This window comes from Callionymus lyra, chromosome 14 (genome assembly GCF_982586985.1).
Source record: "Callionymus lyra chromosome 14, fCalLyr1.hap1.1, whole genome shotgun sequence".
NCBI lineage: Eukaryota > Metazoa > Chordata > Actinopteri > Syngnathiformes > Callionymidae > Callionymus > Callionymus lyra.
This window is the reverse complement of record NC_141831.1, coordinates 10,781,555-10,809,210: the sequence shown is the minus strand read 5'-3', so window position 1 is coordinate 10,809,210 and position 27,656 is coordinate 10,781,555. Positions and strand designations below refer to the sequence as shown.

Sequence of the window (27,656 nt, the reverse complement as noted above, 5' to 3'; positions counted from 1 at the left end):
AACAATTACGAGGTTAACAATAAATATAAAATAAATACGCTTTAAAATCACCACAAAGTTAATTGCTAACACGTCATTAGCCATGAGGTTGCTAAGCAAGTAAGAGCTTTAAACACCTTTTTCCAACGTTATTATCTCAACTTTAAGTTTTTTGTGTGATAAATTGTTGTTCGACAGTACGTATTGAGGTGAAAAACACACATTTTCTATTGTATTTACTTGTTTTTAGCCGCTCAGATTGCCAACAGTAGCTCCCACATCTTAGCGAGCTAACGACCACACAACATGACCTTGTTTCTTTGGTGCTGCTTCTCAAAATCACATTATTCACCAGAGCGCTTCATTATTACATTCGGTGGGAGGGAGAAAAAACTGTCTTTCCTTCACATCTGCCGTTGTTTACTAGATCAGAAATATCGGAAGAAGCCACGAATAGATCAGCTGACGCCCCCGGAGACGTTCCCTAGAAATCAATGTTCTGCGGCTGCACAACAAATAAGCATCGGCGGAGAGATCGTTGTTGATCCGACGCTGACGTGACGTCGAATCTGTTGCCGAGTTCATCGGGAAACGAGGATGAAAGGGTTGTTTTTTTTTACGAAGCGGCAGCTGATGTAAACAAGTGGCTCGAACCGGACGAAAGGTTCACGTCTGAGTCAACATGGCTGCTTCTCTGATCGATCCCAGATCCTCACTGACTTTCTTTGATGATGCAACTGAACTCTGAGATTATTTTTAGAGAACCAGATTTTTTATTTTTATTTATTTTTCAACAAGATGCCTAATTCTGTCCTCTTTATAAAAGTATATCAGTGCCAGGGTTTAATTCAACCTTTTAAAATGTAGAATTTTTTTTTTTACGTTCTTTTACTGTGACAACATGATATTTTAAACACATGGTTTTATATTCTTTATTTAAAAAAATTAAAATATCAAATTTTCTTAATCAAAATCTTTATTTTTAAAATAATTAAACCACTTTTTATCAATTTAATTCAATAGTTTTTATATACAAAGGTTGAGTTGTTTTTATTTAATAAATCAATTCAATATTTTGTTTATTTAAAAGGTTGAATTCGTAAGTGAATTACAAACAAATCACTTAAAAAACAAATTCAAACTTTTTTCTTTTAAATAGAGTTTGATATTATCAATAATGATAATGATAATGAATTTTTTTTTTTTAAATCTTTAATTTTTATTTTTTAACCTTTTAAATTGAATATGACATGTGAATATAATAATGCCAACAATTTACAATTGAATTTAAAGGGCTATGAACTAAAGAATATTGAATTTAGAAAATATTTTCTATAATCATTAGAAATATAATATCAAACTCTATGTAAAAAAGCAAATTTTTGTTTGTTTGTTTTTTAATTCACTTACAAATTCAACCTTTTAATAAACAAAATATTCAATTAATTTATTAAATAAACATAACATAAAAACGATTGATTTAAAATGTATTCAAAAAATAATGAAATGCTTAAAAGACAATTCGATTTTGAAATTTTTTTTATTTGTCCGTACAATGACTTGATGTTTGGAGACAGAATATTGAAGTGTTTTGTTTCTTTTCCTCTCAGCCAATCAGCAGGCAGCACGTGGCAGACGGTGGCCGACATGGTGAAGATCGAGACTCACACCATCACCGGGCTGCTGCCGAACACCATCTACCTGTTCATCGTCAGAGCCGTCAACGCGTACGGCCTCAGCGACCCGAGCCCCATCTCCGAGCCCGTCAGAACTCAAGGCTCGTATAAAAAAAACACCCATCCTTCTTGACGACATTTTAATTGAACATGTTTTTTTTTCCTTCTCCAGACGTGAATCCAACGGGTCAAGGCGTCGACCACCGACAGGTCCAAAGAGAACTCGGAGAAGTCGCCGTTCAACTTCAAGAGCCGGTCGTGTTGTCGTCCGTGTCCATCCGTGTGTCCTGGACTGTGAGTGGTTCTGATTGCTTGTGGACACATTAGCTTGTTAGCATGATAGCTTGCTAGCATTATAGCCATCAAGCTAACTTTTACATCACAGAAGTCAGAACTATTTAAAAAATACAATCAAAATAGAAATATTATTAGGAATTACAATAAAGAGTTTAGCTTGAATTAGGTTTTTAATTTTATTATTATTATTTTGTTTATATATAAAAGAAATCCCAAATAAAATAAACAGAAATGTAACCAAAAATTTGTAAATTTGATTTTCTGATTCCTCTAAAATCTAAAAGAAAAAAAATATTTTTTTTTTACATAAAAAAAGTTATTTTAAAAGTAGAATTACAGCCCATATCTCCATAAATACCAATTAAGATTTTCAATTAAAATCAAGAAATTTGACTTTTTCTTGTTGGAAAAAACCCCATAAAAATCCAAATTATTTTGGGAAAAATACGTGTGAAATTTTGAAAAAAGAAATGGTGAAGAAAATACACCTAAAAATGCCACAACACCAAAGTTAAGGATCTGTCTGACCTTGTAACAGCAAAAAACAACGTATTATTTTTTTAAGTCTCTAAAATCTGGGAAGTTTTTTTTTGTTTTCTTTGAAAAAGTTTGAAAACGCATCAAAAACATTAGGTCTTTAAAAACAGGGATCATGCATATATACATATCTGGTCCAGGAATGTGAACACAAGGGAACGTTTACCAAATTTGAAATTTTAGATTTTTTTTCTGGAAAAAAACCTGGAACCTGGAAAAAAACACGTTATTCTCAATGGAATTTTTTTTCCAAAGATTAAAAAAAAAAAAAAGGCCAACATTTATTTTGTCTAAAATGACTCACAAATGCTGCAAAAGCAAAGTTCGCAAAGAAACGTTAGAGTGGAGAAAACATTTTGGGTCGTATAATATGAAAGTAACACATGTTGGACGTAAGGAATCTAAGTCGACGATGTCTCGTGTCCCTCCAGGTGGACCGTCAGTCTCAGTACATCCAGGGCTACCGGCTCTTCTACCGGGCCAGCGGCGGCTCGTGGATCCTGCAGGACATCAACGCGCCGTCCGAGCGCAGCAGCGTCCTCTCCAGGCTGCTGAAGGGAACCGAGTACGAGGTCAAGATCCGGCCGTACTTCGACGAATTCCAGGGCAAAGACAGCCGGACCTTGCTCATCAGAACTCCAGAAGAAGGTAAAGAACAAATGTCTCTTGAAAGTTTTATCTTTGTTCATCCGGTTTTGTTTGATCAGGGATCTTTCCAAAGACTGTATTACTGTCCAGGTTCTTGTTATTGATCCAGATGTTTGAATATAAACCAGGGGACAAATGATTAAACCTTCAGGACCTGGAAATGAATATAAATATATATATATATATATATATATATATTAAGTAAGTTCGGTTTGGATTATTGGCTCCACTCCTTGGTCGGGGTGTGAAAACAAGGTTTTTATTTCAATAAAGTAAAGTAAAATAATTCCATTTTATTTCATTTACAATAAACATGCAAATATTCACATCGTTTTTTCTTGTGTTGCAATTACACTCTTAGCCGCTAGTGTTGCAATTATACTGACGGCCACTAGATGTCAGCAATAATTACGTCCTTTAAAGCTAAAGAACTCCTGTGTTGTTCTCAGTATTATCTTGACCTTTAAAGTATATATTTTATTGAGTATTGTTTTGGTTTGTTTAAGCGCTTTGTGACCCTGGTCTGGAAAAGCGCTCTATAAATACAAATTACGTACTTGCTTACTTACTAAAGGAACCATTCAATTCCCCGATAGTCCAGTGACGACTGAGGACGAGAGGATACAGTTGACTCCAGCAGCTTTTAAAGCTGATATTTGGACATATTTTGGTTTCAAAACAAATGAAAGCAGTTACGACTTCATCAAGAGTCATGTGGTCTGTAAATTCTGCAACACCAGAGTCAAGTACTCGACAATACTACAAATATATCTTTGTTACTACAGTATTACTATATATCGTATTGTTGCCCAGATTCTTGCCCATAATTCATGGCAGTTTCGCAGCCGCACACCTGTTCAAAACACACAAAAGTGAGTGAATTTTTCACCTCCAGTCCCCAGTGCAATTTATATTGACGGCCACTAGATGTCAGCAATAATTACGTCCTTTAAAGCTAAAGAACTCCTGTGTTGTTCTCAGTATTATCTTGACCTTTAAAGTATATATTTTATTGAGTATTGTTTTGATTGTTAAAGCGCTTTGTGACCCTGGTCTGGAAAAGCGCTCTATAAATACAAATTACGTACTTGCTTACTTACTAAAGGAACCATTAAATTCCCCGATAGTCCGGTGACGACTGAGGACGAGAGGATACAGTGGACTCCAGCAGCTTTTAAAGCTGATATTTGGACATATTTTGGTTTCAAAACAAACGAAAGCAGTTACGACTTCATCGCGAGTCATGTGATCTGTAAATTCTGCAACAGCAGAGTCAAGTACTCGACAATACTACAAATATATACTTGTTACTACAGTATTACTATATATCGTATTGTTGCCCAGATTGTTGCCCATAATTCATGGCAGTTTCGCAGCCGCACACCTGTTCAAAACACACAAAAGTGAGTGAATTTTTCACCTCCAGTCCCCAGTGCAATTTATATTGACGGCCACTAGATGTCAGCAATAATTACGTCCTTTGGAGCTAAATAACTCCTGTGTTGTTCTCAGTATTATCTTGACCTTTAAAGTATATATTTTATTGAGTATTGTTTTGATTGTTTAAGCGCTTTGTGACCCTGGTCTGGAAAAGCGCTCTATAAATACAAATTACTTACTTACTAAAGGAACCATTAAATTCCCCAATAGTCTGGTGACGACTAAGGACGAGAGGATACAGTGGACTCCGGATGGATGGATGTTTGGACATATTTTGGTTTCAAAAACATATGAAAGCAGTTACGACTCTGTCAAGAGTCATGTGGTCTGAAAATTCTGCAACACCAGAGTCAAGTACTCGACAATACTACAAATATATCCTTGTTACTACAGTATTACTATATATCGTATCGTTGCCCAGATTCTTGCCCATAATTCATGGCAGTTTCGCAGCCGCACACCTGTTCAAAACACACAAAAGTGAGTGAATTTTTCACCTCCAGTCCCCAGTGCTCCGCCCAGAGGCGTTACCGTGGCGACGGTGAAGCTGGGCAACGGTTCCAGCGTCAGCGTCTCGTGGGAGCCTCCGCCCAGCGACATGCAGAACGGGGTCATCCAGGAGTACAGGGTACGTCGCGGTGACACAACTTTCTTGTCGCACACATCAACATACACTTGTCCTCACACTCTCCCCCATCATCGCACAGGTGTGGTGTTTGGGCGGCGGCGAAAACCAGAGCCGCCATCACGTCAACAAGACGGTGGAGGGCGATACTCTCACCACCGTGCTCAAGGGTCTGACGCCCGGGGTGTTGTACCAGCTGGAGGTGGCGGCGGTGACCGGCGCCGGGGTGGGCGCTCACAGCCAACCCGTGTCCGTCCTCATCAGTGAGTTTTTTGTTTTAACCGTTAGCATGACCGTTAGCGTTCCCTTCCCCTCTCTTCACGCCGTTTCCTGTTCCCTTCCAGAGCTGCCAGACGACCAGCCGTCGGCGGCGGGCGGCGGGGGCGACGGCGGCGGCGAGGAGAGCAGCGTGAGTCTGGCCGAGCAGATCACCGACGTGGTCAAGCAGCCGGCCTTCATCGCGGGCATCGGCGGCGCCTGCTGGGTCATCCTCATGGGCTTCAGCGTCTGGATCTACTGCCGCCGCAAGAAGAGGAAGGAGCTGAGTCACTACACGGCGTCCTTCGCCTACACCCCCGCAGGTCAGTTCATATACATATATATATACATATATATATATATATTTATATATTTGTGTCTGTGTCTGTGTTATAATTAAGTCTTTGAATATTTTTTTCATCTTACTTAATGCTATATATCTAACGGTATTCATATTTAATCCAGATTGTTTCATTTTTTCATTAGCAAAATATGGTGTTTAGTGTATTTTATTCATTCTTAAAATATACCTTAAATAATTATTCTATTTTAATGTTTTTACCAGATTATGTTCTTTCTAAATTAGCAGAATGGTTTGTTTTTTAGCATTAGAAAATATCATATAATCTTTTTATTACTGATTAAATAAATTATTATTATTTTCAAAAAGTTATTTCCTAAATAGTAAAATAAAGTATATGGTGTAGCATTACATGGTTTTTATGAATTCAAAATATAATATGAGTAATTATTATATTTAAACCAGATTTTTCTGTATTTTTACGATCAAAATATGGTGTTTAGTGTTTTTTATTCATTCTTAAAATATACCTTAAATAATTATTTTATTTTAACATTTTAACCAGATTTTTTCTTTCTATAAATTAGCAGAATGTGTTTTTTAGCATTAGAAAACATCATATAATCTTTTTATTACTGATTAAATAAATGATTATTATTTTCAAATAGTTATTTCCTAAATAGTAAAATAAAGTATATGGTGTAGCATTACATGTTTTTTTATGAATTTCAAAATATAATATGAGTAATTATTATATTTATATACAGTATTTAAACCAGATTTTTCTGTATTTTTACGATCAATATATGGTGTTTAGTGTTACATTTTTTATTCTTTCTTAAAATAAAGTATACATAATTATACTATTTAAAAAAAATGTATCCAGATTATTTTCTTTCTATATATTACAGAATGTGTTTTTTTAGCATTAGAAAATATAATATATTTGTTATTTCTTTTTAAATAAATTATTATTATTATTAAATATGTATTTCCTAAATAGCGAAATATAGCGAACTGTGTAGCATTACACTTTTTTTTACTATTTCTCAAAATATATATAAATAAATAGTTGTATTTCAATATTTAATACAGATTGTATTCTTTTGTAAATAGCAGTATATTTTTTTATGATTCGTGTTCAATAGACATTTGTTTTAAAGGTATTTATTTGCAAATGTTGAATTAGATTATTACACAGAGAGTTTAACTGACTTAACATCTAAATAAAAACTATTAGATCTGCATGAATAACATTTATACGTTAATTATTTCGTTTTATATTTTTACTATTTTTCAAAACCCTCATCCCAGAGTTCTTTTCATTTCAAAGTTGACATTATATAATTCTCGTTAATAATAAAATAAAACAGATATATATATACAGTATATATAATAAATATATATATAATATAATAATAATAATATAATAATAATAATATATATATATATATTTTTTCTATCTTAGACAGACAATTAGAATCAGAAAATCTTTATTGACAGTGATGTCAGAACAAAACAGGAATTATTGTAAAAACAGTGAATTATTCTCCATTAATTTAATTAAAAATGTGTATATTGACTTAATTTCTCTTGCGTAGTTGGATTCCCTCACGGTGAAGCATCAGGACTGAACGGACGGTAAATATCTTCCACTTGTTTTCCATCTCGAGTAAAAATCTCGAGACTCAAACTGGTCCAAATGTCTCCGGCGTCCCTTCAGCCCCGGCGTGCTGGGCGGCAACATGGGCAACTACCCCTGGCTGGCCGACTCCTGGCCCACCACCAACCTGGTCCACAGCGGCAAGGAAGCCATCACCTGCTGCTCGGCCAATCACGACACGGCCGAGAGATACTACAACGGTACGACGCCGCTCGCTTCCCCGGACCGTTCAGAACTTCTTGACGATCCTCCGTCTCTCTTCAGACGCCGGGATTTCCAACTACCTGAACCAGACGGAGAAGTACAGCCTGGGGGGCTCCACCGAGGGTCCCATCTACAGCACCATCGACGCCACCAACGAGGAGCTGCAGGGCTTCACGTACGCGCAGCACGCCTCCACCACACCCTACGCCTCCACCGCCATCATGCCCTTCAGCGCGCAGGCGGCGCCGGGACTCACTCCTGAGCAGCCGCCGGACGAGGGTCACTGGGTCCAACCGGGGGGTTCCGGAGCTCAGTACGCTCAACCGGACCGCTGCAATGGTCAGTGAGAAGATCGGACTTTTTCTTTTCACATAAAAACTTTTTGAAGTAAAGACTTCCTTAGTTATTCAGAACATTAATTAGCTTTTTGACACTTGTGTTTTCTCTGGGTCAAGTTGACCCAAAGGCCCAATAACAAATATGTGTGTGGAATCCCTTGTCCCATGACCCAGAGACAACACAGAGGGATACCACAAACACGTTTGTTTTTGGACCTTTGGGTCACTTTGACCCTGAGATATCCCAATGGATACCACAAACACATTTGTTTTCGGGCCTTCGGTTCAGCTTGAACCTGAGATAACACAAGGGATACCACAAACACATTTGTTTGGGGACCTTTGGGTCACCTTGACAATGAGATAAAACAAGGGATACCTCAAACACATTTGTTTGGGGACCCTTGGGTCACCTTGACAATGAGATAAAACAAGGGATACCTCAAACACGTTTGTTTTTTGGCCTTCGAGTCACCTTGACCCTGCGATAACACAAGGGATACCTCAAATACATTTCATTTTCGGGCATTCGGGTCACCTTTACCCTGAGATAAAACAAGGGATACCTCAAACACATTTGATTTTAGGCCGTTGGGTCACTTTGACCCTAAGATATCACAAGGGATACTTCAAACACATTTGTTTTCGGGCCTTCGGGTTACCTCGACCGTGAGAATGCTTCCGTATTTCATGCAATTTTCTATTGTCTTTGAACTAAATTTGAAAACATTGTTCTAAAAGTTACATTTTAAATAAATTAAATATATTAGTAGGAAATAAAAAATAATGTATTTAAAATAAGTGAATAATAATACATTTTAATTTAATTCACTCAAATAAAATAAATAATAAAAAATGTGTCCAAATCCATCTGAAATTAAAAAGTATATGTTATTATACAATTTATAATTTAATTTGTTGATTTCTTTAAAATTTTTATGCATTTAATTTCCTTTTTTTTATTCTCCTAAAGCAAAACACTGTAGCTCCTCAGATCTGACCAATCACAGCCCTGCTCATTGAGAGGGCGTGGCTTGAGGCTGGTATATAAACTGACAGGTGTGTTCGTCTGATCCTCCACAGGGAAGCCGAAGCAGAAGCCGATGGGCAAAGCCGTGAAGACGCCGTCGCTGACGTGGATGGAGGCGCTGCCGCCGCCGCCCCCCCTCTCGGAGCTGGAGCAGTGCGACCCGGACCAGCAGCCTCTGGACCACGAGGACATGGACATCGGGTGAGTCAACACTTCGCGGCGAATTAGCCACGACTCCGGCGGAACATTCGGTCGCTCGGACTCTCCGAGGTATCGACCCGTGACTCGACGCCGCCTCAGGCTCGAGCAACTCAATTACTTGATGAAACGCTTCGTCCAGAAACACAATCAGCTGTTCCTCTCTTATCCAAGATAGACCCCCCCCTCCTCACCCCCCTCACCCCGGGGGGTCGTGACGGACTCGCCAAGCAATCAATTGATTTGACGCTTTACGGGTTTTTCAATAAAGTTTATCGGAATAAAACTTTATTGAAATAACGTACAGCTTCAAAGCAATCACCAACAGAGCCTTAAAACAAATAATATGGAGCCGTGATTGAGTTTTGATGGCAAAAAAATGGTTTAACTTTAATAATAACTTACTTAATACTAGCTAATTATAAATAATAATATTTTGAATGGGAAAATTATAGATACTTGTTTTTTCGTAGAGAGTTCCGGTGGTGACTTTGACTAACTGTACGACGCTAACGTAGTTACTAATTACAATAAGACAATGCAATCAACAATGTATCCTCTCGTCCTCAGTCATCGCCGGACTGCCATTACTAAAGTTGCGCTTTGATTATGTATAAAATATTAGGCTTTATTAACAATGATGTTCTTTATTTTGTTCCTTCTTTTTTTTAAAGATGCAAATTTAAAAATACTTTGGCTCTGAAGTTAAATGAATACAAAATATATATATATATATTTTTAAATAACATGAACTGATGATTGTCTGAAATTATTTTTCCATTTTTGGACTTATTTGTCCGTGATGTTTGTTCGCTAACTTATTTCTTATTATCTTTGTCTCGTTCCGAGGAAGGTTTTTAACTAAATTAAAGTTCTGTAGCAAACTTTTTTAAAGTTCGTTTTTTTTGGCCTATTTTAGGCTAATTTTTCGGAACCTGTCGCAAAAGGCAGAGAACTAACTCCACCGTTACAATCAAGCACTTTTCAGAGCGATAAAATATTTAAAATCTAAATTACTCAGCCTTTGTACTTTTTCATTAAAACAATTTTTCGAGGTTTTGTATCTTGTAAAAATCCGGGTACCTCAGTATTATTTAATATCAATGTATACATTCATACATGTATTTTATTGGAATTTGTTTGAATAAAACAAATCACTTACATATAAAAGTAGATCGTTTTCGTAGAAGTATGTGAAACGAAAGATCATATTTCAAATATTATTTATTATAAAATCATGACGTTCAGGAGTTTAAAGTCACATGAGTTGTTTTCTTTCACATCTTTCTCGCACACGTGTTAGATTTTTTTTTTACCGACTGCATTTTTTTTCCTGCTCAGCTCCGACGAGGAGTGGTGCCCCCCCCTCCCGGAGAGGACCTATCTGATGGAGGGCTGCGAAGACGGACCCTCGTCCCCGGCCACCTCCTACAGTCACCAGTCCACGGCCACGCTCACGCCCTCGCCCCACGAGGAGCCCAGGGCCTCCCACGACGGCCAGCAGCGGTAAGTCCAGCAACGATTCTGGACCCTTCACCACGTCCAGGACTCTGACCCCCTAAACCCCTCTTTCTTTTGTCCCACCACAGCAGACGCTTCCCCTGTGGACCGGCACCAGTCCCGCAGACCCAGAGTCTCACCCAGTCCAACGGCAGCCTCTCCACCCAGCACGGCCTCTCAGACTCTTCCACGCTGCCCTGCCAGAGCCCCGCCCACCGCTGCCTGTCTCAGGGCGACGACGCCACCACCCCAGGTACACCCCATGCAGCTCGCAGACCTCCCCCAAGCAGCTCCTATACATCTTCATTTCTTTTCGATCACTTTTTTTTAACATTAAAAATGTAGTCGGTTGCAAAGCGCTCTATGAGGGAGCTGTTGTGTTCTTGCACTGCACAACAGTGTAATAAACCTTCAAGTGATTCTTGGATCCAGATGGTAATATGAAGAAATACCCATAACATTTCCTGTAGATAAAGATAAAATTAGAATCATCATAAAAGTTTTTTTTTTTTAATTACCTTTCTGTGTCTATCTGTGTATATGTATTTGTATTTCAATTTAAACCAATAAGAAAACACTTAATTAGTCTTTTTTTAGTTTTTTTTTTTCATTTAAATATTGGGATTAATTACTTTAATTATTTCTTGATTTTAATACTTCTTATTTATTAGTTAAATAGTTTTATTCTTTCTTTTATCATAATGTTGATTAATGAGAATATATTTTTGTTTCAAATACATTTTAACAGACTTAAATATTTTTGTGTTAGTTATAGTATTTTTTTAAACATAGACACATATTTATTGAGTCATTATGACGACAAAATTATCTTGTTTTTTTTCCCCTGGTCTAGTTCTGGTAAAAAAGTAGACCTAAAACAAAAAATGTAATAATATTAAATTGTTATATTAATTACATTATGTTTTGTTTCTTAATTATTCGCCATTACCTCTTATTAATTGATTAATTAATTTACTTTAATTGGAAAAATATACTTTTTGATAATTTCAGTGTTGTTTTACACATAAACACATTATTTTAATAAAACTATTTTTTTTCTGGCTTTGGAAATACAGTCGACCTCAAACAGGATGTAAATATTAATTAAAAAAATAGACTAGAATAGAATAGAAAATGTTTTTAACCTCTTAGTGAGTAGAAACACACAATAAAGGAATCCAAAAAACCAAAAGGGAACTCGGTGGACGCGTTCCATTATTAATATCTCTCCCTGTCGTCTCACAGTCCACAGTCGTCCTCCGCCCGCAGACACTTGTTCGCCGAGCAACCAAAAACTACGAGTCAAGAAGAAAGTGTCAAAGAGTTCGGCGTATAGACGCGACATCCAAGGAGGTGAGTGGGTTCGGTTTTTCGGATCTCTGTACGAGTTTGGCCTCTATTAAGGACTCCCTTGTTGCTATGGTAGCACTTATATGAGCTGTGAAAGTAATATTAGCACAAGATAAACATTTAGCTTCTTTAGATAAATGATATCTTTGCAGAGCTTAGCATTGTTGCTATGGTAGCATGGATATTAGCGCCTCATTTCCTTGAGCTAGCTCTGTAAAAGTATTATTAAGACAATATTAACATTTATGTTTCAAGAGGTAAGCATTGTTGCTTTACTTACATGAGGTAGCTCTGTAAAATTATTTTTAGCACAAGATTAACATTTAGCTTCTTTAGCTAAACTGTCTGTTTCAGTAGGTTAGCGTTGTGGCTAAGCTAGCACTGATATTAGCGCTTTACTTACATGAGCTAGCTCCCTAAAAAAAATTATTAGCATAAAATTAACATTTAGCTTCTGTAGCTAAACTTAATGTTTCAGTAGGTAAGCATTGTTGCTTTGGTAGCACTAATATTAGCACTTTACTTTAATAAAATTATTATTAGCACAAGATTAACATTTAGCTTCTTTAGATAAACTGTATGTTTCAGGAGTTAAGCATTGTTGCTATGCTAGTACGAATATTAGCACCTCATTTTCATGAGGTAGCTCTGTAAAAGTATTATTAACACAAGATTAACATTTAGCTTCTTTAGCTAAACTGTATGTTTCAAGATGTGAGCATTGTTGCTATGGTAGCACTGAGATTAGTGCTTTACTTACATGAGCTAGCTCTTTAAAATTATTATTAGCACAAGATTAACATTTAGCATCTTTAGCTAAACTGTATGTTTCAGTAGGTAAGCATTGTTGCTTTGGTAGCACTAATATTAGCGCTTTAATAACATGAGCTAGCTCTTTAAAATTATTATAAGCACAAGATTAACATTTAGCATCTTTAGCTAAATGTATCTTTCAGTAGGTTAGCATTGTTGCTCAACTTAGCATCACGCTAAATTTTGAAAGTTCCATTTCTAATCGAACAGAAAATACTGTAGATTAAATGTTAGATTAAAATTCTAAAAGGTGTTGCGTTGTGTTTGTGTGTTTGTAGACCTCCCTCCACCGCCGGAGCCCCCACCGGAGGAGGACCGGCTGCAGAGGTGCCCGGAGGTGGTCAGCCTGGGGGGCAGCGGCCCCTCATCTCTGGACCGGAGCGAACACCAGCGTAAAGGATCGACCTCGAGGACCAACGACAGTAAGTCACTTTTTTTTTTTCCCTCTCCCTCCGGATTCGCTTCATTAGCCTCAAACGCTTTGTTCTTAATTAACCCAAAACTCATTTGGAACTGAAGACTTGAGCTCCTGCAGTTACGACTTGTGTGTGTGTATTGAGTGTGTGTTGAGTGTGTGTGTGTGTGTGCATGGTCTGCTGCACTGCAGTATTTCCTCTCTGGGAGTGTTAAACATTCCTGACTGGAGCACACACTCACCTGCTGTCCACAGGTTGTTGGCAGGATATTTAGTGTCTCAGCTGGAAGTGCAGTTTAGAGACTCAGTCGGGAAATAAACGCACAACTCAGGAAATAAACGCACAACTCAGGTTCAATCCTGGTTCTTCACATCTTCCCGCTGATGAAAAATGCATTCATTTTTCGTTCTCTGTTATTTATGAAGCTATTTTTGTTCTTGTGATTATATTTGGTCCAAACAAATGCTTAATTATTTGCATTAAATGGACAAGAAATTAAAGAAACAATGCTAACTATGTTTTATTTGTACTTTTTACAGACGTTTTCCGCATAAAGTTGAGCTGATTTATTGACTTTATTTAGTTAATTTTCATTTAGTAATCGTGTTTTTTTTCATTCATTTTATTCATCCCACACCATGCATAGCACCACAACATTTCCTACGTTATTGAACGCACCACTTTCACCTGTTTTTAAACAAAATTAAAAATATCTCATGTCGTTTTTCTATTTAACGTAGCATAGTTTTGTTTTATAAATTATTTTTAATCACTATATGTTTGTATAGTTTATAGTTTAGTCGTCACTAACTTTTACGCTGCATTATAATTAGTGACTTATGAAAATATTTTTTTTTTAAATGGGGGTCGAGCAGTTTTAAGAGACAATGAAATTAAATGAAATCCGGAGAGATCCCGGTGATGACTGAGGACGAGAGGATACAGTGGACTCCAGCAGCTTTTAAAGCTGATGTTTGGAGATATTTTGGTTTCAAAGCAAATTAAATTAGTTACGACTTCGTCGAGAGTCATGTGGTCTGTAAATTCTTCAACACCAGAGTCAAGTACTTGACAATACTACAAATATATCCTTGTTACTACAGTATTACAATATATCGTAATATAAAGCAATTAATTGTATCGTTGTCCCTGTATCGTGATACGCATCATATTGCCGGAATCTTTCCAATACACACCCCTAGATTGCAGGAGTCATTACGTCCTCTGCAGCTAAACAAACGATGAAATCCTGCAAAATCCCAGCGATGACTGGGGACGAGAGGATACAGTTGACTTCAGCAGCTTTTAAAGCTGATATTTGGACATATTTTGGTTTCAAAACAAACAAAAGCAATTACGACTTGGTCAAGAGTCATGTGTTCTGTAAATTCTGCAACACCAAAGTCAAGTACTTGACAATAATACACAATATATCCTTGTTACTACTGTATCTCAATGTGTAGTATCCCTGTCCCTGTATCATGTTATGGTCGATTCTTGCCGATACACACCACTAGTTTTTATCTAGAAAACTAGACAATCTCATTCCAGATGGAAACATTTTTTTTCCAAAAGGGTTGTCTCAAAATTCTTGTTCGTCTTCCCTCCAGTGAGCGAGGAGATGCTGATGTACGGCAGTAAACCGGCGTACCTCTCCAGGAGTCAGATGTCCAGCAACTGCTCCACGACAGGAAGCTCCTCGTCCAGGGGCTCCACGGGGTCTCGCGGCCTCGCCAGGAAACACAGCGAGGTGAGTCGGCCAGTTGGCAACAATAAAAGAAACTAAAACTTGACTATTATTTTTAAATAATCGACGTGGGTTTAGAGTCGTCTCTGGTGCTGGGAGGGGGGGGGAGTTCTTCAGTGCACTTCAGAGAGAGTCCTTCGCCGTTTGAGGCCTTCTTTAAACGCGCCCCCCCGCAGGCTCGCTCACCACCAGCCGACATCTTTTATGGCGGCGCTCGCTGTGCCTTCTGAATGGGAAACTCGGGAGGAAACGTTCGCTGTGGGTTTACTCTCTCGCTCTGTGCTTTATTATTTTATGCCGCTCCTCTAATTCTGTTCACAGTCACGCCTTTTGTATCCAAGTTTTCTTTCACTCTTGCTGTTTACTTTTTCTACCGTCGGCGCTACATGGCGTCCGAGGGGCCGTGAGTGAAGGTCGGGGGCCTTGAAGAAGGGAAGCTCTGTTAATTCGTAACAGTTAGCGTCAGTTAGCATCTTGTGGTTTGGCATCAGTTGGCATCTTGTGGTTTGGCATCAGTTAGCATCTTATCGGTTATCATCCTATTGTATAGCATCAGTTAACGTCTAATAGTATAGCATTCGTTAGCAATCTTTTTGTATAGTTTAATTTAGCATCTTGTAGTTTAGCATCAGTTCACAACGTATCGTTAGTATCTGTACAGTAAGCATCGTAAAGTATAGCATCATCTCATTGTAAAGTGTCAGTTAGCTTCTGAATGTATAGCATCATTTAGCATTTTATTGTATTGCATCAGTAAGCATTTTATCAGTTAGTATCATATTGTATAGCATCCGTTCAAATTTTATCAGTTAATATCGTTTTTTATAGCATTAGTTGGCATCATATCAGTTAGCATCTTATCCTTTTTCCATCAGTTATCTTATCGGCTAGCATCAGTTAGCATCTTATCCTTTCGCTTCAGTTAGCATCTTATCGGCTAGCATCAGTTAGCATCTTATCCTTTTACATCAGTTAGCATCTTATCCTTTTTCATCAGTTAGCATCTTATCGGCTAGGATCAGCTAGCATCTTATCCTTTCGCTTCTGTTAGCATCTTATCGGCTAGCATCAGTTAGCATCTTATCTTTTTGATTCCGTTAACATCTCATCAAATATCATCAGTTAGCATTTTATCCTTTTGCATCAGTTAGCCTCATAGTGTATAGCATCAGTTAGCATCTTATCCTTTTGCATCTGTTAGCATCTCATCGACTAGCATCAGTTAGCATCTTTTTCCTTTTACATTAGTTAGCCTCATATTGTATAGCATCAGTTAGCACTAATAACCGATAAGACCCTCCAGACGAAAACAAGTAAAAAGTCGGGGGGGCTCTAGTGCTGCTGGTGAGAGTCCCTTCAATGTCATGTTAAGTCCCGAGGGGTCCCCGATAAAAGTTTTAGTGTGTGTGAGCAGGAAATAAGAGTTTGTTGGAGCGTAGATTCACACACAAGCGTCTTCTCAGGTCAGCGCCCCCTGCAGACCCTGAGCTGCCTCCCAGTGACCCTCGCTGGCCTCTTCACGCCTCCTGAGAACATGAAAGACCTGAATCCATCCCAATAAAGTTTTGGGGTGTTTTGCACAGGAAGCCTGGATTAGGTTTCCTCTTCTTCCTGCTGTGTTATGGAGCTCTTATCTGCTGACCCCTGACCCCTGAGCTTCAGCAGGCCAGGCGAGGGGGGGTAAGGGGGGTTGGGGGTCTGAAGGTGGTTTACAAACCGTTTTTTCAACAACAAGAGTCGACTTAAAACATTTTATACTTTGAACTTTCTAAACACAAAGAAGAGGTTTTAATGTTGAAATAATGTATTTTTAATCGTCAGTGTTAGCGTTTAATGAGTATAAACGTGGCTCGTGCATTAATCAAGATGTATATATATTTATTTATTTCTGTCAATTTTTTTAGAAAAGGAAGGAGGATCTTATTCATTGATTCATTTTCATATTTTAATCATGGTATTTATATTTATTTTTAAACTTTTTTTAAGCTTCAAAAACATATTTAAATCTTTATATTCATATCTATTTTTATACTCTTTTTTAATGTCAAAAACATGTTTAAATCGTGGTATTTATATATATATTTTTTAACTTTTTTTAAGTGTCAACAACATATTAAAATCGTGGCATTCATTTTATACTATTTATTTAATGTCAAAAACATGTTTAAATCGTGGTATTTATATTTATTTTAAAACTAATTATTTTATGTCAAAAACATATTTTAATTGTGATTTTTATATAATTTTTTGGTTTCTATACTTTAAGTGTCAAAAACATACTTTAATTGTGATTTTTATATAATTTTTTGGTTTCTATACTTTAAGTGTCAAAAACATACTTTAATCGTGATATTTATATAATTTTTTTGTTGTTTTTAGTGTCCAAACATATTTCAATTGTCATATTTATGTTTATTTATTTATTTTTTAAATCTTTTTAGTGTCAAGGACATATTTGTTTTATTATAATATTGAAATATTTTAATTAAAGCATTTAAAACAAACCCTTTTTTTCAGATTAGTAATGTATCACTTATATTTCGGGTGTTGATTGTATTTCTGGCCGTACATCCTCGGTTAAAGTACTTACATGTGTACAGAAGTATTTAAACTAACATGTGTTGATGAAGTAAAAACAGTTTTGTCACTTTTTAAAAGTATTTTTCCATCTTTCCAGCTCATGAAATGGACCATTGTTGCTACAAAAGTGTTCATGGCTGAGAATATTTGTATATATGTAATATTCGATGCTTGTATATATGTAATATTCGATGTATTAACGACGCTTGTGTTTGTCTCCTGCAGGACATGAGATAAGGCGAGTCTCACGCGAGGACGAACGAGACGAGACGAGACATTTGCGTCAAAAAAAAGGAACCTTGAGAACGAACTGAAGCTGGTTTTTATTTATGAGCAACGCCCCCTTCTGGCCGGGCCTGGATGTACATACCTGTCTGTAAAGAGGCAGAGAGACTTATATCGTATTTATGAGAAAACAGTGAAAACCTGGTCAAAAAAAAAAAGTGTTGATATGATGAAAAAAAAGAAGAAAAACCGCTCATGTCTTCTTGAATGTGCCAACTTTGCTTGTCCAAATGTACAGTTTACCTTTTTTCATGGAGAGAGAGGAGGAAGCGTTGAGTTGCACTCTTGTTGTCACGGCAACACACCTGAAGCACAAGTGTCCAGAGAAGCCAAAAGGAAGGAAGTGAAGACGCTCCCTGCTACGAATGTCCAACTTTTTTTATTTGTACGTCTTGATTTTTTGGGGTCACCGTGCGGCGAGACTGGACTTTCTGGTGAACGTTTGATTGTGAGAACCTTGTTTGTTTGTCTGAGAGTAGAATTTGAGATTTACTCCGTCGAAAACCAACAAAAAATTGTCTGTGGACTGACTTTTTGTACTCTTGTCGTTTTGTAAATGTACAATAAATACATTTTAATGCTTCGCTGCTGTGAAGCGCTTCGTGTTTCATGATAAGCAAAACTAACTCAAGAATTTTCTTCTTATCAGAGAGCAAAAGTGAAAATTTTCCCGGAAAAAAAATCTCGGAAAAGATGAAAAATATGCCCAAACATTTTTAAATGTCGGAAAAATAAAGTTTAGTTCCCCGCGGATCATGTGGACACAAATAAATAGAAATTTTGAAAATGTGATTTCCTGGAATCTCAAAAATAGGTGAAAAAAACTTAAATAATTTAAAAAAATGCATAAAAAAAGCCTCCAAAAATTGCCCAAAAAATGCTGTAAAACATTTTTTTGGTTCCATAATTGTCAAAATTTTGATTTATCCCCAATTTGAAATAATCTGGGGGAAAAAAAAGTTTTTAGTTGTTTTTTTTTCAAACTTTTCGCTAGAGTTTGACAAGATGACCAAAAATTTGCCTTTCTATAAATGGATAAGAGTAGCATAACACCAAGGTTTAGGTCCCAATGGACTGTGGGAACACAAAGAAATTTGCAGAGATGAGGAAACTTTTCAGGAATCTCAACAATGTGGAAAAAAGTGGAGGGTCTTTTTCTTGGCAGAAAAATGCCAAATAATTATACTTTAATAGATGCAGCAAAACCAAAATTCAGATCCCAGACGAACCATGTGAACCCAAGAAAATGTTTGATCATGTGATTTTGATGTCTCAAAACTCTGGAGGGGAAAAAAGGTTTTTAAAATTGTTCATTTAAACACTTAAAGGGCGTAAAACCAGAGTTGAGGTCGTGTTGGATCATGTGAACGCAAAGAAATTCCATAGAAGGTATTTTTTCTCAAGTCTCGTAATAGTCTGGTAATAATTTGTTCAAAAAAGTTTGGAAAAAATGCCCAAAAGATAAATGTTTCTGGTAGAGGGAGATAAATCCTGCGATATAAAATTCAAATGTGTCACATGATCACATGGACAAAGACATTTATATATATATTATTATATATTATATATATATGTGATTTTTCTCGAGGCTTAAAAACCTGGAAAAAAGGAAACGTTTTTTTAAGGTTTTAAAAATGTCCCAAAATACTTCTTGAAATGCAGGAAAAAAAAGCTCAGGTCTCTGCAGATGTTGCTAACACAAATAAATATCAAAAACTCTGGGGGGGTTTTTTAACCAAAAATGTACATTTATAAAAATAAAAACGTAGCTGAGCTGAATTTATTATTGACGTAACTTTACAATAACAAAAACAGGCATTTTTCAAACATGTTAATCCGGCCATAAAAGTATATAAAGTACAAAAATAAGTTGTTAAATAAGCTGTTTAAACGTCCACTGGGTGGCGCAGTAGCAACGCTGGTATCCAAAACGAAAATAAAAAATATACCCTAATCACCATTTGTTAATTTTCATGCTGATAAGTACAACAACCTTCCGAGTTAAAACTTGGAAAACATCCTGAAGTTTGTGTGACTCACTTTAAAAGAGACTTTTTGTGAACGTGGCCTCAGGGTTACACGATAAAACAACTTTTACGACGTTTCTTCGACTTCCACGTACGATCTACAGCGACCCGTAGCAAACGAAGAGACACCAACACGACGACGGAGTGAAGATTTAAGCGTCTGACCTTCTACTCGTCTGACCCGACACCTCTTACCCTTTTCCCTGCCTTTTCGTCCCGACTTCCGTCACCTCTTCTTTCGCCGCCGCAATAAATCACTCGCTCATTCATTAGGGCCCATGTCAGGGTCGGGAGTGCGGCGCCACCGCGAGGGTGGGGTCGGTGGGTGGGGGGTGCGATGGAGGGGGTCCTGAGAGACGGGGTCTGAAAAGGAGGCGAAAGGGTGAATGGATGAGGGCGTCTCTGAGAACTCACTCACTTCCAACAAACCAATTTCCATGTTAATTTGAAGTGAGACAGTTGAGATGGATGTGCGACTTCTTTGGGTAGCGAGTGTGTGTGTGAGGGCGAGTGTGTGTGCGGGCGAGTGTGTGTGTGCGGGCGAGTGTGTGTGTGCGGGCGAGTGTGTGGAGCATAAATAGAGCCATTACGTTTTAAAGTGGGATCGATTAAAGGTTTTGAGCTGATTGTCGAGGGCGAACACAGCTGTGGGGAAGAAGAAAAAAGATTACGACTCAACTTTTGTACGACTTTTTGAAGTTTTCGTGATTATCTTAATCAAAAATACAGAAAATAAATGTGCACCAAAATGACAAGGATCTGGCGATACCAATATGTATCACGATAGAGGGACAACAATATGATATATTGAGATACTGTAGGAACAAATATATATTTGTAGTGATGACGGGTACTTGACTCTTGTGTTCCAGAATTTATTTCCAATGTATCTTGTAAAATTGGTGCTTAAAAATTTGTAAATGAACTGATATCAGTACTGGTATTAAAAATGTTCCATACTCAGCCCTAAGTATATATTGTGATATCGTGATAGTGTAGTAACAAGTATATATATTTGTAGTATTGTCAAGTACTTGACTCTGGTGTTGCAGAATTTACAGACCACATGACTCTTGACGAAGTCGTAACTGCTTTCATTTGTTTTCAAACCGAAATATGTCCAAACATCAGCTTTAGAAACTGCTGAAGTCGACTGTATCCTCTCATTCTCAGTCATCGCTGGGATTTTTGTAGGATTTCATTGTTCGTTTAGCTGCAGAGGATGTAATGACTGCTGCCATCTAGGGGTGTATATTGGGAAGATTCTGGCAATATGATGCGTAACACGATACAGTGACAACCATATAATAAATTGCTATATATTGCAATACTGTAGGAACAAAGATAAATTTGTAGTATTGTCGAGTACTTGACTCTGGTGTTGTAGTATTTACAGACCACATGACTCATGACAAAGTCGTAACTGCTTTCATTTGTTTTTAAATCAAAAAATATGTCCAAACATCAGCTTTAAGAATCTGCTGGAGTCACTGTATCCTCTTGTTCTCAGTCACCTAAGGCAACTCTGTGGATTTCATTGTTTCTACTATAACTATTGTGGATACTGTTTCAAAAGTAATAATTTTTTCACCATTGTCGGACGTTGCATAAACGACACAAATATATATTTCTGGAATAGACAAAAAATACACAAACACTACATTCAGGACCTGGTGAACACAAAGAAATATTCAGAAATGTTGAAAATTTGATGATTTTATGCCTTTTCAAATAAGAGCTGGAGGAAGTTTCTAAGGAGTGAAAAGTCTGGGCTTGCTCGAGAAGTAGGTTTTAGCTCTTTTTCAAAATGAGGAATGACTGGAAAAGAAACTCTAAAATTCACTTTTGATCATATTTGTGTCAACACAACACTTGCTTCATTGAACGAAAAAACTCACAAGATCATCAAACACACAATCCTGAGAACAGGCTGCTCTGAACCAACACAAAATCATTTCAAATCCACTTTAGAATTATCTTTCTTTTTTTTAACGGCTTCTCTTCAGAACTAAATAACACCTGCGACGGCGACAAGATCAATGGCGTCTAAATGTTCCTCCACAGTCGGTTTCGGCTACAAACTCCGCCGACGTTTAATCCATTTGTGTTTTCTGTAATTCCCCCTAAGACTGTTATTACCGTCTCGCTGCCCAAACTCATTTCCACCTGGATCGATGCAGAAGTTTCACCGCAATGACTCGACGACTGCGGCTTCGTACGACTTTCTTATTGCAAATTGAAATTGTAAGTTATTTCTTCTTAATAATTGTGTCGTATACCAACAGCGGGAAGGATCGATGTCCAGCAAGGGGCCGGCTTCCCTCACCTATCTATCTATCTAACCATCCATCCATCCGTCCAGCCTTCCTTCCTTCCTTCCTTCCTTCCTTCCTTCCTTCCTTCCTTCCTTCCTTCCTTCCTTCCTTCCTTCCTTCCTTCCTTCCTTCCTTCCTTCCTTCCTTCCTTCCTTCCTTCCTTCCTACCTTCCTTCCTTCCTTCCTTCCTTCCTTCCTTCCTTCCTTCCTTCCTTCCTTCCTTCCTTCCTTCCTTCCTTCCTTCCTTCCTTCCTTCCTTCCTTCCTTCCTTCCTTCCTTCCTTCCTACCTTCCTTCCTTCCGTCCGTCCGTCCTTCCTTCCTTCCATCCATCCATCCATCCATCCATCCATCCATCCATCCATCCATCCATCCATCCATCCATCCATCCATCCATCCATCCATCCATCCATCCATCCATCCATCCATCCATCCATCCATCCATTCATCCATCCATCCATCCATCCATCCATCCATTCATCCATCCATCCATCCATCCATCCATCCATCCATCCATCCATTCATCCATCCATCCATCCATCCATCCATCCATTCATCCATCCTTTTTTGCTTAAAAATGCTAAGAAACTTAACATCACTAAAACCCAAAGCTGTTGCTCCCTTTTTATTTATAATATGTTATTGTTTTTATTTTGAACCTATTTGCTTATTTAGTGCCATGTTTTTATTTTGTATATATTAATATGTGTACTTCTTTGATTTGCATACGATTTTGTACAAGAATATGTTGCATATTTAATTTTTTTGTCTTAAAATCACATGTTAAATGTTACCACCATGTTTTTCACTGTTATTATTTTCTCGGGTTAAGTTTACATTTTTTAGGCTAGTGTAAGGAAATGACAACTTTACTGTAATCTATCATCTAGATTTAACACACATTTCAAATAGTCACTTGATTAACTGATAATCTTTCATATTTAATTCATATTAAATAATCCTATTCTTGCATTGCATTCACTTAAACTAAACTCAGGTTCACAACTCAAAGGCCGAGGTCACAAAGCCTCACACACACAGAAAGATTAAACAATCCCAGACTTCCAGGAAGTCTGTGTGAACCTGTTTGAGAACTCACACAGAAAGACACAACAGTCCAGCAATTCGCTGGGAATAAACTCTCTCCAGAAAACAACAACCTTCAGTAAGATTCCACTACGATCACGTGCGGCGGCCATCTTAGAATCAAGTGTTTACAGTTACTGACCAATCCTACATTCACATTTGACTAGAGGTGTTAACATGAATATTCTACTATAAAGATCCACCATTTTGTGAGATCTTTGCGTTCTGGCATTCGAAGACGTCTGCGATAGATCTCTCTGCTTGCTAGCGCCCGTGTTCACGTAAGTTTGTCTCTGACTTTTGCATAATTCACTAAACGAGCATTTTTCTTAAACTCATCAATGTGTCTGTCCTTCATTCCACCACCACGTACGAGGCTAGGGAGGGGTCGGTTCATCGGAACACAGAAACCCCGAACAACTTGGTGCCGTGATCCTTGGCGTGGACTGATGGTTTGAAGGCCTTTTCGATTCCGAGACGAACTCTGACCTGATTGTTCTCCAGGCAACCAGGCCGAGGCAACTTTACCTTACTTCAAGAATCAGGTGAGAAAGATTTTATCTTATTTTTACATAGTGTTATAGACATTAGCATTAGCCATCTTTCTTCCTATCGCTGATGCTAGGCTACCTGATAATATTGTATTAAAGCATCAACAGCTGATTTATAACTTATTATATATAAAGTAAAAGTGTTTGTTAAGCGGTCAAAACACCCCAAAACATCCTCTTGACGCTTTTAAAAAAATATAAAAACAAAAAACCTCCATAGTTGTCTTAATACTGGGAGTAATCGAAAGTATTGATACTCGAATATTAATGCATTTATACATGAATCTTGAGGGAAAATAAAAAAGATGTTCGTCCAGATTAAGCCTAGATCTGAACCACTAACCAAGTTTTATCAGGGCACGGCTTTATTATCTCGACACCGCTGTGAGAGTTTTCGGGCAAAATGTGGGTCAAGAGTTTTCTGACGTACAACGTTCGGCTGGTCTTTCACTATACACCGAAAAATCTGTGATGCGCAAATCCCCACGGCTGGTTCTGTGTGTATGAAGTAATGAGACAGGCCGCGGTGCTTGATTCATTAGTGTGTGTGTGTGTGTGTGTGCGCGCGTGTGTGTAGTCGACTCTGCCAGAGAGTGTGTTTGTAGCAGCGACAGCCAGGAGCTTCGTTTAGAAACATATGGCCTTTAGAGGCGGAGACAGATGAAGGATAATCCCTTTGGCAGTCTACACACACACACACACACACACACACACACACACACACACACACACACACACACACACACACACACACACACACACACACACACATACACACACACCCACTACACAACCACACACTATCGACATTTACAGATATGTATTTATTAGAATCAAGTACTACTCAGAAGACATACATTTGCTAAATAATCTCTCATGTTTGCAGTCTTGGTTTCTGATATTTTTAGGCATTAGCAATACTTCAAATCGTTAGCATTAGCATTATGATTCTCCCATTTAAAAAAAAAGAATCGGATGAGTACGTATGATAAGTTAGGCGTTAGTTTCAGTCGCAGCAATTGCATTTTATTTTTGCGGAAGTAGCGATAGCTGCTATCACTAGTTGTGCAATGTATTCACGTTGTATAGCGAGTTAGCATTAGCGAGATGAAGTTTCACCAAATGATGTCATCTTTCCTCAAAGTTCCGTGGGTGTCGCTCTTTGTATTATCTTCAGAGTCCACTAGATGGCAGTCTCTGCACTATTTCCATTAGGTTTGAAACATAATTTATAAACTTTTGGCGCCACCTACTGGCCTCTAAACAACATGACACTGCTTCACGAAGCTTCATTAGCACAGCGCTAGCTCTCGGTCAAAAGAAAATGCAGGGTTTCATTTTGATTGAATGTTTTGTTTCTGGCTCCCCCCACTGTTAGAACTGAATAATTGCAACAAATTGTTGTGAAAACTGAAGCGTTGCATATCAAGAATTTACCTTCTTCCTGGAAGTTCTCTCTGTACTACAACCATGATGCAAATGAATGTAACCACTATCTCCGAAAACACAGTTGAAATGAAATTGTATTTTTTGGTTTTAATTTTCTCAAAATTCCAAAGTACGCATTAGGTATTAATTCTGTAATTGCTGAATTCAAAACAATTTTACGTGGTAGACTTTGTTAAAAAAAATGTTGGTAGGCTACAAAACTGTACCACGATTCCCCGTAGTATTACTCTACCGAACCACGTATATTATATATAACCGCATTTTTTTAAATTCAATTATTTTTAAAAAAGTAGCCTTTCTATGTACAAATTAATACAACTATTCAATTTAAAAATTAACCTGTCAACATACAATAATTTTAAAAAAAAAGGTAAAAAATACTATGTAATAAAGGGTAACTAGATAGTTATGTCATGACTGTTCAAAATATAATTTTCTGAAAAATGAAAAGGTTTCACGAAGCTTCGAGAAGCCCTTACAGCTTAGTAGTATTATCTGTTGATTGTTAATTCGTTATAATATTATTAGTGGTCTCAGAGGGAGCAATAGTACTACTAAATACTTCTGAGTACTTCTTTTTTCGTAGTGATGTGTCGACGAGGCTCCATGAAACCTGCTGATGAGGTATCACGATACAGTGTCTGCCACTAGATGGCACTCTCAGTTCGAAAAAGGATGACGGGTTGTTATTGGAATAGTAGATTAAAGTGAGTTACATCTAGTGACATCTAGTGGCTTTTCCATAAAATAAAGACATGGTATCATGATACATCATCAGCTGTCAGTGATGGTCTGATGAAGCTTCATGAAGCAGTGTCATTATTTTCAGAGTCTGGCGGTCTCTGCACTATTTTCCTTTGTTTTGAACAACTGTTCTAATAAAACATCATTACCTCTAAAAAACATGACACTGTTTCATGAAGCTTCATCAGACCATCGCTAGCTCTCGGTTGAAAGAATATACAGGGTTTCATTCCGATTGAATGTTTTGTTTCTGGCTCCCCCAACTGTTAGAACTGAATAATTGCAACCAATTGTTGTGAAAACTGAAGCGTCGCATATCAATTCCCTTTGTTTTGAACAACTGTTCTAATGAAACATGATTTTTAAACTGATGGCGCCACCTACTGACCTCTAAACAACATGACACTGTTTCATGAAGCTTTATCAACTCATCACTACTTAGAAGTAGCAAATGAAGCGATTGTTGAATAAAGGAGTGAACGAAACAGAACTGAGGACGGGAAGATAAGTAGGATTTTGACTAGATTACAGACCAACAGACGGTCGGGCCCTCCAGAGATTGACCCGTCCTGCCCAGAGACCAGCAGGGATTAGTGCAAGAACCAGTTTTCTAACAGTATTTGAGGAAAAACCGTGAAAGATTTAAGTGTCGGCTGCAGCTTTTCTTCTCTTAATACTCCGGACGGATCCGCGGTCAGAAGCCGGTCGGGGGATAATCTGCTGCCAGGGACCCCGGAACGGTGAGGAGTCGGTGCTACTTGACGAACTGCAGATCAAAGTGTAATTATTCTCACTGATGACTTGGTAATTACTCGCCATTATCTTCCTGCTGCACTTGTTTTCTTGCTTAATGAAGCCAAACAGATGAACTCATCGCCTCCTTCTACGGCAGCGTCGTTAAGAACCGCAGGGGTCAGTGGGAAGATCTTCAATAAAGAAGCAACGAAAACCTTTTCAAAGTCAAACTATGTCTTTGAAATATCACTTTCAGGTTCAACGAAGCTTCACGAAACAGCATTTGAATTGTGAATTAAAATGTTTTTATTTCTTTAAACCTTAAACATTTTTTCATATAATTTAATTCAATAGCTTGTTATGACTAATTGAATAAAATAATTGATTAATTCAAAGTTGACTTTACTTTGTCATGAATAATTGATTATAATCATTTATAAATTGAAAAGTTTATTTTACTTTGTAATAAATAATTTAATTCAATAATTTATTAATTCAAAGTTTACTTTACTTTGTAATGAATCATTTATTCAATAATTTGTTTATTGAAAAGTTGACTTTACTTTGTAATGAATACTTTAATTCAATATTTTGTATATTGAAAGGTTTATTTTGTTTTGTTTTTTTTATGATAAAAATGTTAAATATTTTCAAAATGTATACATTTTATTTTACACACAGAGTTGTATATTCTAATGCCAATAATTCAAAAATCTATTTTCTACATTTAATATATTTTACTTTCCAGCCTTTTAAATTAAATATAAAAATGTACTGACGATACAGTATAAAAAGCTAAATAAAAATAAATAAATCCTTTTTATGAGATTAAAAGGCTACAAATTAAATAATTGGAATGTAGAACA

The 27,656-nt window shown here is 37.3% G+C and overlaps 1 protein-coding gene across 3 annotated transcripts in view; it reads left to right on the top strand.

The window, feature by feature from the left end:
• The window catches only part of robo3 (roundabout, axon guidance receptor, homolog 3 (Drosophila)), a 173,565-nt gene extending 155,097 nt beyond the window's left edge, over nt 1-18,468 (top strand). For 2 of the 3 annotated variants that reach the window (XM_087807331.1, XM_087807333.1), the window contains exons 12-27: nt 1,590-1,756; nt 1,828-1,949; nt 2,921-3,137; nt 5,081-5,205; nt 5,285-5,465; nt 5,547-5,783; nt 7,363-7,402; nt 7,485-7,624; nt 7,689-7,967; nt 9,050-9,197; nt 10,536-10,700; nt 10,784-10,947; nt 11,940-12,047; nt 13,136-13,279; nt 14,884-15,023; nt 17,826-18,468. In XM_087807331.1, coding sequence (XP_087663457.1) covers nt 1,590-1,756; nt 1,828-1,949; nt 2,921-3,137; nt 5,081-5,205; nt 5,285-5,465; nt 5,547-5,783; nt 7,363-7,402; nt 7,485-7,624; nt 7,689-7,967; nt 9,050-9,197; nt 10,536-10,700; nt 10,784-10,947; nt 11,940-12,047; nt 13,136-13,279; nt 14,884-15,023; nt 17,826-17,837 — 2,389 coding nt within the window. In that variant the 3' untranslated portion in view covers nt 17,838-18,468. The remainder of the gene's footprint in view (nt 1-1,589; nt 1,757-1,827; nt 1,950-2,920; nt 3,138-5,080; nt 5,206-5,284; nt 5,466-5,546; nt 5,784-7,362; nt 7,403-7,484; nt 7,625-7,688; nt 7,968-9,049; nt 9,198-10,535; nt 10,701-10,783; nt 10,948-11,939; nt 12,048-13,135; nt 13,280-14,883; nt 15,024-17,825) is intronic. The other variant, XM_087807332.1, reaches the window with a different exon arrangement.
• The last annotated feature ends 9,188 nt before the right edge of the window (nt 18,469-27,656 follow it).